Source organism: Lycorma delicatula, chromosome 6 (genome assembly GCF_047948215.1).
Source record: "Lycorma delicatula isolate Av1 chromosome 6, ASM4794821v1, whole genome shotgun sequence".
NCBI lineage: Eukaryota > Metazoa > Arthropoda > Insecta > Hemiptera > Fulgoridae > Lycorma > Lycorma delicatula.
In genome coordinates this window covers 149,241,350-149,255,357 of record NC_134460.1, presented here as the reverse complement: position 1 = coordinate 149,255,357, position 14,008 = coordinate 149,241,350, and the positions used below count along the sequence as shown (strand labels likewise).

The 14,008-nt window shown below is 30.3% G+C and overlaps 1 protein-coding gene across 8 annotated transcripts in view; it reads right to left on the bottom strand.

The window, feature by feature from the left end:
• wde (Fibronectin-III type domain-containing protein windei) overlaps nucleotides 1–14,008 on the bottom strand; it is a 73,302-nt gene that overhangs the window by 37,521 nt on the left and 21,773 nt on the right. For all 8 annotated transcript variants that reach the window (XM_075368816.1, XM_075368822.1, XM_075368815.1 and 5 more), the window contains exons 4-6: nucleotides 8,599–9,275; nucleotides 4,985–5,125; nucleotides 509–622 (exon numbers count right to left, since the gene is read on the bottom strand). In XM_075368816.1, the coding sequence (XP_075224931.1) occupies nucleotides 509–622; nucleotides 4,985–5,125; nucleotides 8,599–9,275 (932 nt within the window). The remainder of the gene's footprint in view (nucleotides 1–508; nucleotides 623–4,984; nucleotides 5,126–8,598; nucleotides 9,276–14,008) is intronic.

The following is a 14,008-nucleotide window of genomic DNA, read 5'->3' as shown; positions in this document are numbered from 1 at the left end:
CCCTACATCAGAACATTTAACTACAAATTTTTATTCTCAATTTTTCAACTGCTCATTTTCCTGTCACTTTTCATAACCTTTGTTTGACATATTAAAAAATTCAATTTATCTCCTAGCAATAAATAGTCTGAGAAAAGGATGTTCCAAATTTAAATAGAAATTAAAAAAACTCATTTTGGAGATATATTTTCAAAATACACATATACATTACTACAAAATAGCTTTCTTAGTGGTACATAATACCATTAAAAATCTTCTACAAGCATATGTTCAGATATTTATAAATAAATTCATGTTTTTTATTGCGTAAGCAAGTTTAGCATTGCCAAATATTAAGTCAAGGCAATAGGTAGCACAGTTTCACAGACATCTATCCATGAAAGAAAGGTGAACTCAGTTAAAGATGACAATCAACCGAGTAACTACCACTCATAACAGTAGTTTATCAGATTAACGTTTAATTAACCTCTGCTTTTTATACCTAGATCCATATTTTTGTATCACCCACCTGTAATCCAACTGAACGAGTGATTCTAATCGGAATTAATGGTTTCTCCTTACCAGCAATATTATCATCAACTTCCTTCAAATATCTAGCAAGCACTGTTCTCAATTCTCGATTCTGTAACCAATACACATAATTTAAATACATTAAAGTATATTTTAATAATATACGTATAATTATATTTCTGAGTCCTTTAAAATAGCTTAATAACTTTTAATTTACGCAATTTCATGCTTTGTAGCAACAAAAATATGAAATTTACACCTTAGCAAAAGTATTATTCTAATTTGGTATTTAATTAATACCAAAATTTAAATACCTTGAAAAATAATAACTTGGAATCTTAAAGAAAATACAATAACTGAGAATAGAACAATCAAACTTAAAAAAGACTGAGTAACGTTGTCCACATAAAAGACTTTAGGTTAGCATCACTGGGATGAGCTGATGGAAAAAAATTGTTTTGTTTATAACCTCAATATTGCATTTAATAATGGCATATCCACTTGAAGTTTCCAGATTAGTTGAATAACACTCAGCGATTCGTTTTTTTTGCTTTCTGAAGGTGAAAAACCGGCTAAAATCTTTTTACGAATGGTTTTACAATATGGTGAAAGTTGTATGAACCGCAGAAATTTTTGTAAGTGGGTAGAACAATTCAGGAATGGTCAAAACTCAGTGACTGACGAGCAATGGTTTGGCACAATTCATAACATTATCAGTAACAAGCTCAAGTACAGTAAAACAAGTGCAAGGTGGGTCCCAATAGTTACAGAACAAAACGAGAAAACAAGATTCAAAGTGTGTACAGACTTGAAAGAACACTATAAAAAAAAAGGTGACCCTTTACTAAACAAGATTTTATCGTCTAATGAAACTTGGAAACTCTGGTTCACCATTTTGAACCAGAGTCCAAAAGACAAACCATGGAATGGAAGCACACCAGCTCACCTCTCAGAAAGAAATTCAGAATGCAAGCATCAGCGGAAAAAGTCATGTTGACCATCTTTTGGGATGTCCAAGGAACATGGATGTCCAAGGATGTCGTCTTTTGGGATTATTTGGAAAATCAGCATACAATAATCAGTGTTTACTAATCAGACATGCCAACAATTAGAGAAAAACATCGCGGATCTCAAAGAAAAAAACATGATACTGCAACAAGACAATGCTTGCCCTCACACCAACCAGCTGACCCAAGAAACCATTGGAAAATGGGTTGGAAGATACTACCACATCCTCCCAACAATCCAGATTTGGCTCCCTCAGATTTTGATTTGTTTGGTCCACTCAAGGAGGCTTTACATGGAAAAAAGTTCTGCAACAACGAGGAGGTCAAAGAATTTGCGGGAAAGTGGCTCAAACAAGACAGACTTCTTTGCATCAGGTATAAAAAAACTAGTTCATCATTGGGACAAGTATAATAATACTGATGGGGATATGTTGAGAAGTAGTAAAACTATTTTGCAAAAATAGTTTTTTCCATCAATTTGTCTCTTTAATTATTGAATTAGCACCCCAGAGGCACTTGAAAATACTATCATCCGACGGGTACTACTGGGAGAGGATGGAGTATTGTTGAGGGGAGAGGGTCAAAAAAATTTTTCAGAGCACTAGAACCAACAGTTTTTGAGATATTTGCAATCTTCATCTGAAAATTCAGATCCGATTAAAAAATACTAAATTTTCCCAAAACTTTGATAAATATGTACAGTATATCAATATATAATAATGTAACAAATATACACCCGACCACCATGAGACATGAACTAATGAATTGGGATTTTTCAATAGTGATCAGTACATTCCAGTGCTAAGCTAAGGATAATGCACACACAGACACATATACAAATGCCATTTAGTAGAGTAGAGAATCATTCTTTGAATTTTGGGCAGGGGGTGGATGATTAGTTTTCTGCACTGAAAAAAGCATTTCGTATACTTTTAAAATTAAAATCCTGCTTTTGCGAAACTGGATTTTCTGCAATGGCTACTTTGATGACAAAATATAGATCTCAATTAAATATAGAAAAAGAACTCAAGAGTGTCTATTCTAATATAATACCTTCCTTCAAAAACTTTGCTCTGCAAGACAGGTCCAAAGGAGTCGCCAATAACTATTAAACTTGTTTTTAATATATAATTAATTTTTAATATATACTTAATTTTTAATATATATAATATAACTTATCAGTTAAGTTATTATCAAAAATACATTGTGCAGTACCAATGCAATCCATTTTATAAGTGTACTGTATCAGTGTAAATGTGTATTTTATTATTTATTATGTCAGAATGTATTTTTTGCTTTCCTTTTGGTAAATTAAAAAACCTTTTTAATATTTTTTTTTCTTTTTGATATGCTCACACCTCCCATTTAGTGTTATCACACAATCCCCTATGGGAAGCGCGCCCCACAAGTTGAGAAACAATGATTTATATCATTATACAAATATAAATTTTAGGAGAGAAAGCAAATTAATGCACAGAATTTTTTTTACACACAGACCTTTCAATCCAATTTAAAAATATGATTTATTCTTGGTCATTTACTTGAATCATAATGAGTAAATGGTGGTTTTTTAAAATGAGTTTCTTAACTTAATGTTTCCTAACTAAAAAAAATTGTTTAATAAATGTTTTTAACAATATCAATAAATTCAGGAATAAAAATTTATTAAATCATAAAACTGACACTAAGAGATTGTTCAGACATGAAATCAAGTAATGATTTCTTCTTCATTTTGTAAAGAGTCCTGTAAACCAACAACTTCTTATTATTCTTTGATTATTAATAAATATACTATTCTTTATTTCTTTAGTCTTGAACAATTCATCAAACAAGTATCGTGTCTGGTTTTTAGGGTCCTGACAATTAACCTGTTTTACACATGTATCAAATCTTTACTAGTAAGAATTTATATGGTGCATGGATACAAATACTTAAATAAGATATTTTCCAGTTTAAATAAATTACATCTAACCTATAAATATTTTATTCACTTCATTATCTACATAACCAGCAATTCTGTATAATAATTCATTAGCTAAGTAGTTAAAATGTACATGCCAACCAACTATTTCCAATTTTAATAGGCAAATAACCTACTGGGTTATTATTGACTGCAACATATTCAAAAAATGTATACTTATCTGTAGAAAGGAAACCTGTGTTACTCATAATTAACAGAATTACTTAAATTTAAACATAAATACGTTGGCAAAATGAACTTTGTGGCGTACTAAAATTGAAATAACTCAGTACTAAAATGGAATTAAAATTACATACATAGATGGAGAAAAGTTGCATTAACTATACTAAATTCCATTTATATGATCGGTGATAGTAAAAGTTTGAACCTGGAAATACAAAATTATTTCAATACCTTAAAGCTATGGTTTCCATGGAATAATAAATATGTTAAATGATTCCAAAACTAAATAGCTAAATTCTCATTATTTAATCACATGATATTATAATCTGCATAGAGAATCATAAAAATGACAAGATTTATAGCTCTAATGCTAAGAAAAATTGTATTACCTAAACAGTTTTTTCTATCATTTTAAATATTTTGGATAAATAAACCCTGACTGAATTAAGGTATTACTTACTTGCTAGAGGTTTCTTCATATATATTTCATACTATACCTGTAATTGTGCTATAGAAGGTGTACTGTTCAAACTGTTGTGGTGTTAACATATCTACACTACAAGACAGGCTGTTAGAAACATAATTAATCTGGTACCCTCGTCCATGTAATTCTTAGTTTTCAAAAGACTGTTGGGTTTCATGGTTCAAACTTTCTAATACAAATTTCAGTTTAATAAGTATTACTTCAAGCAAGACTAACAAAATGAATAAATTTTCATTACCATTACGACTTAGAAAAAAGAATGAGTAATAAGTTGATTTTGATTTATTTAACAAAACTGCTGTTTAAACTTCTAAAGTTCATTCTTAAATAAAGTTCTTTCTTATATACTTGCATTGTTTTGTTTGTGCGAATAATTTTCTTTCTTTTAAATAAAATCTTAAGTGCTGCTTCTTTAATTCAAAAATGTATTATAAGAACTTGTATTTATACCATTTACTAAGTACTTATATAATTGATGATGATAGAATCTATCTTGATTTGTAAAAAATTTTATGATTTTTGTAAATTATAACCATGATTTTATTCTTGGAAATATCAACAGTAGATTTGTTGTAATTTTATAAATTTTGCTTTTTCTATTGAGTAAAACAAATGTGCACTACTGCACATCTAATTTATACACAATCACAAAAAAGCAATCTAGGCACGAGTGTGAAGGGTCTCTACCCAGAAAAAATATCCAAAAATGAAGAAACATACAAATTTCCCAAAATAACAAAACCAATCTCAACAGCAACAAAAAATTTTCTATCACATAAAGTACAGAAATAGAAAAAAATGGCTGTTATAAATTACAACATGACTCAAAAATTAACTTACAGATTTCTCAATAATTTGTGATTTTTTTCTCCAATGATCAATAGACTGTTCTAAACTTCTTACCCTAAGTCTAAGTTCACCTATCACACTTCTATCTGCAATGGATTCACAAATTTTCTGTACGATTAACTCTTCCAAATCCTGAAAAAAAAAAAAACTAATAAAATCAACAATTCAGAACTAACAGTTAGAAGAGAACAATTTAGTTTACTGCAAACATGAATATTGCATAATTAAAAAAATAAATAAAATGACAAATTAATAACTTAATTTATTATCGGACTACAGATTACTGTTAACTCCATTCTTCTACTCTGTAGAGTTAAGCAGCTTGGATTACTACTATACATCGTCAAACTAGTAATCTCAAAGTTGTAAAATCCGGTATTATACATACTCAAACAACTGGATTGCAACACAATGTAAAAACGTACATATAATCAGACACATAACCAGTCAGATACATAAGCAGTTAGAAAAGACTAACTTAAAAGCATAACAAACTGTACGTGGACCAGGTTTTCAGGCTTGTACAGAAATCCATCACAGTTGATGTTTGTACAATAGCAAACCTATATCGCTCAAATAATTTTTAAATTAAGCATTGCATTACTGAAGCAAAACTAAGTAAGCTACACTGTTGTAATTTCTATCGCACTCTATTACCTATCTCATATCTGTTCTGAGTCAAACCTTTTTTGTCAATTTTTTTGAATATAAACATTTTTTACATTAAACCTGAATAAAATGTTTTCTGTCTGTTTTTGAGTCAAAAGTTTTAAGCAACATTCAAACAACATTTAAGGATTCAAACAACATTCAAGCAAGCAGTAAGCACTAAACATAATATTTATTAAACTTAATCATCAGACATCAGGATAGACAGTAGGTAGGATTCAATTCATTATACAATGATATGACCTAAAATAAATTAATATTTTGTTAGAAAATTGATATAATTTTTTTTTTTAGAAAAGGAATAATTAATTTTTTATTTATAAACTTATCTTGTTGCTGCTAACATGCATTTTGGTATAATTTTTATCGTGCATTAATTAATACTTAATATGTACGTAATAATCAAAATCAATACTACACAAAAATTTAGAAATTCCCAAACTAGCTATAAAACAATACACAAAGAATATTTGAAAAATAGTAAAGTAATTTATATTGCAAATATACTTAATAGCAGATTTATCTGTATTGGCTATAAATACAAATAATACACTAATCTTGTACTTACGTATTTAAAAACAAAGTAGTCAATCGGATTTCAGTGGAAAATGAACAGTCTCTTTATTAATTATAATAAATGGTTATTTATATTTATTTTATAAATATAATTTAACCAAACTTAACCTACACTCACTTCGCTTGCTAACCTTGACTAATTAACACCATAATTTTTTGAGTATTTATTTAATAAATTCAGTAATTATTGCAATTATTTATTATTTAAATAATCAAAACACGCCTGTTAATTAGTCAAGGTTAGCGAGCAAAGCGAATGTAGGTTAAGTTAGGTTAAATTATATTTATAAAATAAATAAATATAAATAACCATTTATTAAAATTAATAAAGAGACTTGATTTTCCACCGAAATCCGATTGACTACTGTTTTTAAATAAAGCTGTAGCTGCGGTGGCGTCAATACATAAGTACCAAAAAGATTTTTAATAGTAACATAGAAGAAAAGGAAATATACAGTAATAATAGTATATACAAAATAAAATGTAAATGGAATCCATCATGCATCGGACAAACAGGAAGAAAATTAAAATAAAACAAATACACAAGATTCGTTTTATAAAAATCAAAAAAACAATTCTAATTGTGCAACGAATTTAATAAAAGAATGGCACACCAAGATGAAAATGGAAGAATCAACAAAATTAATTCACAATGTGTTAAGGAAGAATGAACATTTTAGAAAATTCTAAAAAATCTTTAAACTAAAAAGTAACAATAAGATCATAACTTAACAGATCAATAATCAAGCAATGTCCTTTTCAAGAACCTCATTTGTTGAAAACAGGAAATAAATAAACAAAATTAGGAGACAAATATAACCGTTAATAACAAATAAACAAGAAGGCCACATAACATAAGGCACGATGTTAATATAAGGAGAGGTGTTGACTAAACGCTAGATAAAGATTAACAAAATTTAAAGTATTAGTACAATAAGTTTTGACAATGGACTGGTTCTGAAACACATCAACAAGAGATAAAAAAAAAAGAAGCTGAGAAAGATAAGCAATACTAAATGTAGTAACTATAATGATCTTTGCAGGAGGATAATAGTACTTTTTATCTTAACAACAATACTAAGGATATTTATCGATACAATTCTCCTTCAATAAATCTTCTGTACAAAATTTGCGTCGCTTATGAAATGGATTGAATGTCTCCATTGAAAAAAGTTTCTTTCTGAATCATATTTTCCGGTTTTCTTTTTTTCATCATTTTGAGGAACACTGAAACCCAAGGTGATTAGTCAATAACTGCCAATATTATTTAGCAAAACTCCATTTAAATGTTGGTTTATCTTAAAGTTCTACAGTAACCAGTTTACTAGACATTGCTTTAGCTGTTAAACACATTGCAGATGTTCTAGACATCTTAGAAACAAGCATGTAGTAAGAGTAAGCGATTAACCATATTAAACAACATCCAGCAGTGGCTGATGAATTTTGTAGCAGGTGAAAAATGCCATGCCTGACTGACTGGGATTCAAACCCTTAAATTTTTGGAGAAGGGAGAAATCGGTCGATCTTCTGGTTTCCTTGGACCCAAGCAAGCAGCAATTTCCACATAATTTTAATCCTTTTTTGTTTATAACTATAATTATTTTCAAAAGGAGAATTTTAACAAATTCAACACATAATGCAGGACATCAAACATTTTCAATACGGCAAATGAGAGAGAGGAGAAAAACAAGACAACATACTTTTCCTTTTTCAAACTCTGTACAGATTCTTTGCTGATCTTTTAATATCTTAATCACAGTTTAATCTTTCATCCAATACTTTTGATTTTGAATAACTTTCACGTGACCCTTCTGTTCTTGACATTAAACAGTCTTTCTGTTTCCATTCATCATCCTTCGCAACTAACAATCTACTTTGAACATTTCATGGCATTATTCAAACATGGTTCTTCTTAAATAATAAAAATATATCCTCTAAATTGTCTAGAATCTGCTTCCTTTTAATTCACAGAAAATTAAAATTTTATAACATGGAAAATTAACCATGAAAAAAAGCTTATGTATCTAAAATGTATAACTAAACAAACACTGTTCATCCTAGTTCCTTTTTTAGATGATTAGTTCAGCACATAAATCCAACGCGCAGGATTATATGGTAATTTTGTAATATAAAAATGCAAAACCAGCCCAGGATTTGAATCCAGAACATTCTGGATAAAGGAACATTCTTGATTCTACAACCGATCCACATGCGATCAGCATCCTCGATAAAATTCACACTAATATTACTTTTGATATCTACTGCTAAAGCACTGTGTTATTTAATTAGAAAATCTAAATAGTAATAATAATGAATGAATAACGTATTACAAACTATAATTAGTAATAAAATATACTTACAGATTTTGAAAGAGACTTGAATTTTTCTTTATGAAATGTTTTCATAAGCGGAAGGTTTTTAGTAATGTACTTCATCGTATCCTGAGCATCGCTTTCTATACTTAAATCCAAATCCACACATGAAACATCCTCTGAAGGCACATTCCTTATTTCGTCAGTATCTTCATCACTGCCCCCGACATTATTAGTTACACCTTCTTTTTCTTTATGGTCATCAGAATTTTCATCACTCTTTTCATTTTTACTGTTCTCTACACTTGAATTTTTTTCATTTACTTTTTCTTTAGTACTATCACCAACTTCAGATTTATCAATAGCATCATTTTCATCATTACCTGAATCTGTAATTTCACTCAACTTTTCTACGCTTTCCTCTAATTTTGAGTCATTATCACTATTTTTACTATCGCTATACTCTACATCCTCATCTTTTTCTCCGTTCAATTCCTCTTTTTGTCGTTTAGTTTTTTTTAATGAAGCCAAAGGATCGTAAGAGGTATCCTTTTCCAAATCCTGCCGTAACCTTTTTACACCAGAAATTTCAACATCTATGCCATCAAGAGAGTGAGTACGCTTCCTTAATTTTGATTCAGTATTCTCATCACATGAAGTGGATCTTTTCAATTTTTTTCCATTCCGAGGTATATCTTTCACACGATTTCTTTTTTGGCCAACATCTAAACAAATAAATTAAACAATAACTGAAACAATTTCTTAGGTAAATTTAAATATATTAATTCAAAGATAGTGAACAATCACTATTAGAATGCATTGCACAACACTTAATAATTGCTTCAAATAACTACTTCACAATCACAGAAAAAAAAGCTTCAATAACATTACATAAACATACAAGAAAATTAAATGAACTACAAATAATATTAAAATCTGGTAGAAGTAATAATTAAGTTTTCTGCTTTTAAAATTAGCTATACATGATTATAGATTAATTATATTACAACAAAAATTATTTCTAACAGAACACTCATAACACTTAAATAGCAAACCAAATGATATTTCATAATACATAACAGAACTACGTACAATGTCATTTAATGTAGACAAGAACATGGTTAGAAATTCTGCTTCACTAATCTAAAAATAAAATGAATACTTAATAAAAAATAAACAAATACAGAAACAGAAAAAAGTATGATGTATTAAGTAACTGGCAATTCACCGATATACTAAATCTGTAGGGTCGCTACAGAAATGTTTTAAAAACATGAATCTTGTTTAGTTCATTAGATTTTAATCAATTTTATTTACAGAATATTTCTAAATTAGATACAAAAGTAACCTATAATAATGAAAAAAGTAAATAACTTAAAGAAATGTTCTGACACAACACTGAATACAATACATCTTCAAGTTTATTTACAAATGTTCAATATGAACCTTTTGTAACATGGCAGATGTCCCATCAGCAATTGATTTCCTGCCAAAACTTATAAAGCATGTCTTGATGTATGATAGCAACTTTTTGTGTTATCCAGTGCCACAGCTTAATATTTTCTGGAAGCGGAGGAACAAACACTCTTTAATGTAACCCCACACAGAGAAGTTCACTGAGTTAAATCAGGCATTCATGGAGGCCAGCGAATTGTTCCACCAGGTCCAATCTAAATTGGCACTTTGCTATTGAGAGATGCAACTGCACGATGATAATGCAATGGCACCGCAACTTGCCACTGGAAAATGAATTCTGTGCCCATATCCTGTAGTAATTGTGGCATTAGATAATAATGAGATGAGATTAAATAAAAATGTCTAATTATAGTAGATTATAGTGTTCAAACATGTCCAGGTATGATATGCCAGTTACAGTTGACTCTGCAAAAGGGGAAGGACTGCAAATCTTTTAACAGCTTACAGCACAAGAAAATTTACCTTAGGCAAGTCTCATACAAATTTGATCGTGATGTGGATTCCACTCGCTCCATATCTGAACATTATGTAGATTCACTTTACTGCCAGTACGGAAAGTTGCTTCTTCAGTGAATACAATTTTATTAAGATAATTAATTAACTTCAGTCTCAACTTTTTTTAACATGTTTACACAAAACTGTTCATTCTTTATCTCCTTCACTCAAGCTTGTATCAGTTGTGATTTTTAAGGTTTAAACAACAGTCGATTACACAATATGCTCCACATTGTAACACTACAAATATCCAACTATAAGCTGGAGCATCCCACTGATTTACCTGGATTCCAAATAAATGTCTGCTACACTTGTTTGATGGCTGCTTCAGAAATTGAAGATCATCCTGATCCGGCATCCCTTGTGATGCACAACCTGTTTCAATGAAACAATTGTAACATGCGATAACGACTATCTTTTAGGCGGTTGCTTGTGATATTTAATCAAATTGTCTCCAAACTGTAATAGCAGATTTGGATTCACGAAACCATACAACATTGAGCACATTCTGCACCAGTATACAACTCCATGATGACTGATGGAATTACTCATTCGCACTTGCCACCTACTGAGAACATCAGGAACTAAATAGTGTTAAGCAAGAATGAAACTTAAAGATATACTGCACTCAGTGATGTGTCAAACAATTCTATAAGTTACTTACTTTTTTCATTATTAAAGGTTACTTTTGTATAATTAACTTAGAAATAGCCTGTATTTACATGCAATCTCAATGCAGAACTTGATGGCCATCAAGATCAGAAGTACAACAGTGAACCTGTCTGTATATCATGCAACATCAAAAAACCGGCTTTCAACTATAGTCGGCAACTACTGTAGGAAAGAGATGTCAAATAAGGCCAGATTACTGGACTGGATCTGCCAAACTAATAAACAGCTAAAAAATTAGTTTTCAATATATTTTTTTAAAATTTTATATTAAATACACATGCAATAATCTCAAAAAAATAATATAAAATAATAAACCATTTTTCACATATCAACTACTTCTATCTCATGAACTTAACTCAATACTTCCCTTTAGTTATTGATTCTCAAAGTGGTCCAGGTGGACCCCCAGGGGTTCACGGGAGACTCGACGGGGGTCTATGTTGGCGTGACAAAAAAATGGGGGTTCACAATTCGTAAGCGGGGATCCACGAAAATTCATCTGGTTTTGATAGTGAAGAACTAAAATGTTGGCTTGACTTTGCGTATCAATCTAGGCAGATAATGTTTTGAGAAGCTCAGCGACTGTTACTTGTAAAAACTTGCATATTCCATATTCAGTACAACGAACGTGTCAAGACTTGCAAAGCGCCGCCGCCATCCGCAACGCTTGTTCAGATGTGCAAAGGGACGAAATACGACTTGTGGTGTGTGTACTAGCAATCTTGCATGAACTTGTTTGATTCTTCACTAATATAAATACGATTGCCAAGGATAAACGTTACTCATTTGTTTCCGGAATTTCAAAAAGAAAAGTAAAGTGAATAGATGATAGCATTTGCCAGTGTCGGAAAAAGTAGTAAGGACTTACCTGCAGGGGGTCCACTGGAGCTAGTAAACTAGCTGCAGGGTGTCCACCGGAACCAGCAAAATTTTGAAAGTGGTCTATGAGAAAAATAAGTTTGGGAACCTCTGCTTTAGATGATAAAATACTAGTAAAGTTAACTATTATTGTTCTAATTGTTTATTTGCTGTATTTAGCAACTTATCAAAATTGCAAAGCAATTCTTATTTTCATAAATGCAATCAACGGCCAAAAAACTAGTAATATGTTCACGCAGTCACATGATCAAGCTTAGAACCACCAAATCTGGTAATTTAAAAATTCCCATTCCACTGTAGGTGTCAATTGCAAGGTTATCTTAACAATGTTAATAAAACAAAATTACTTCTACAGCATCATCCAATACCTAACAACACATTTACTATTTCGGTAATCAGAGAACACAGACCAATTCAAAATAAGAATATAGAAGTAAATGAAAGTCATGCAAAGGGGTTATCAATCTACAATAAAAAAATTAACACAAACATCATATCATAACAAACTACCTAATTCAGAAAACAAAACCGGTCTTACAAATTTCAAGATATAATAAAACTCAGCAAGAAATTATTAAGCCATAAAAAATCAGCTTTTTTTTTAAAAAAAATATCCCTAATACACATTTAACAATGAGCATGAATTCCAGAGAATAACCCACAATAACTTAGTAAATTTGACTAAACAAAACGCATTCTGGCATCCCAATTACTCAATAAAAAAGCATCTACATGTTTCCTTTCTTTTACATTTATATATATATATATATATATATATATATATTAACTGATCAGAAATAGGACTTTTTTCTTTTTTTTTTTTTTTAGAAAAAATTATGACATTTTAAAAACCTATCTCCTTACTATATTTTTATCTTGAAAAAAGTATAGCCCTTAAAATGATGTAAGAGGTACATGAACAGGATAATTTTTGGTCATTAAAAATAATTAATTAATACCAAAGATTACAAAATTTGTTATTTTCAAGATATCACAATTGATAAGGAAACTTTCAGCATAATTAAAGAACCAAAGAAATATATATTCTTTAGTAAAACTGTATTTCTAACTTTGCTTAATCAAAACCAAAAAATGAACGAAGCAATTTAAAATAAGATTTTATTTTTTCATAAATTGGAAACATTAAATAATTCCATTTTATAAAAATAAACATTTTTAGTATTGATGACCAGATACATTTCACTCTGGTGTTGACTATTCCCAGTGTTCCATATTAATGTAAAGGGGTGGAAAAAGGAAAGGTAGAGAATGTACAAGGGGTTGTCTTAAATTTTGAGCCTAATATAGAGATGTATTTTTTTTATCAAATACAGTTTTATTTTTCACAGTCTCCTTTGAAATTGATACACTTCTTCCAGCAATGCTCTTTAACCCTTCTTAATAGTAGTTGGCGCCTTTCTATGCAAAATAGGCCGCCTCCTCCTCCTAGTGAAACTTTAAGGTTAGAAAATAAGAAAAAGTCCCAGATCTGGTGAATACAGTAAGTGGTCAACTAATTCAAAGTGCAATTTGTGAATTTTAGCCATGGCGACCGTTGAAGTACAAACAGGGGCACATTGTCCTGATGGAAAAACGCTATCTTCTTCAAATGTGGTAGTTATTTGCAATTTCTGCCTTCAGCTTGTCAAGTAATGATGCATAATGTTGTCTCATTACCGTTTCACCTTTTTTAAGATAATTGATAAACAAAATTCCGTTACTGACCCAAAAAACAGTCGCAATCATCTTCCCGGTTGATGGAACAGTCTTTGCCTTTTTCAAAGCAGGTTCACCCTTTTGCAGTCAACTGTTTTGACTGTTGTTTCACCTCAGGAGTGTAGTGGTGGACCCACATTTTATCTACAGTTAATAGATGCAAAAATTTGACTCACTGCTTAAACTGTTCCAGAAGGGTCTTGGAAATGTTCATTCGAAT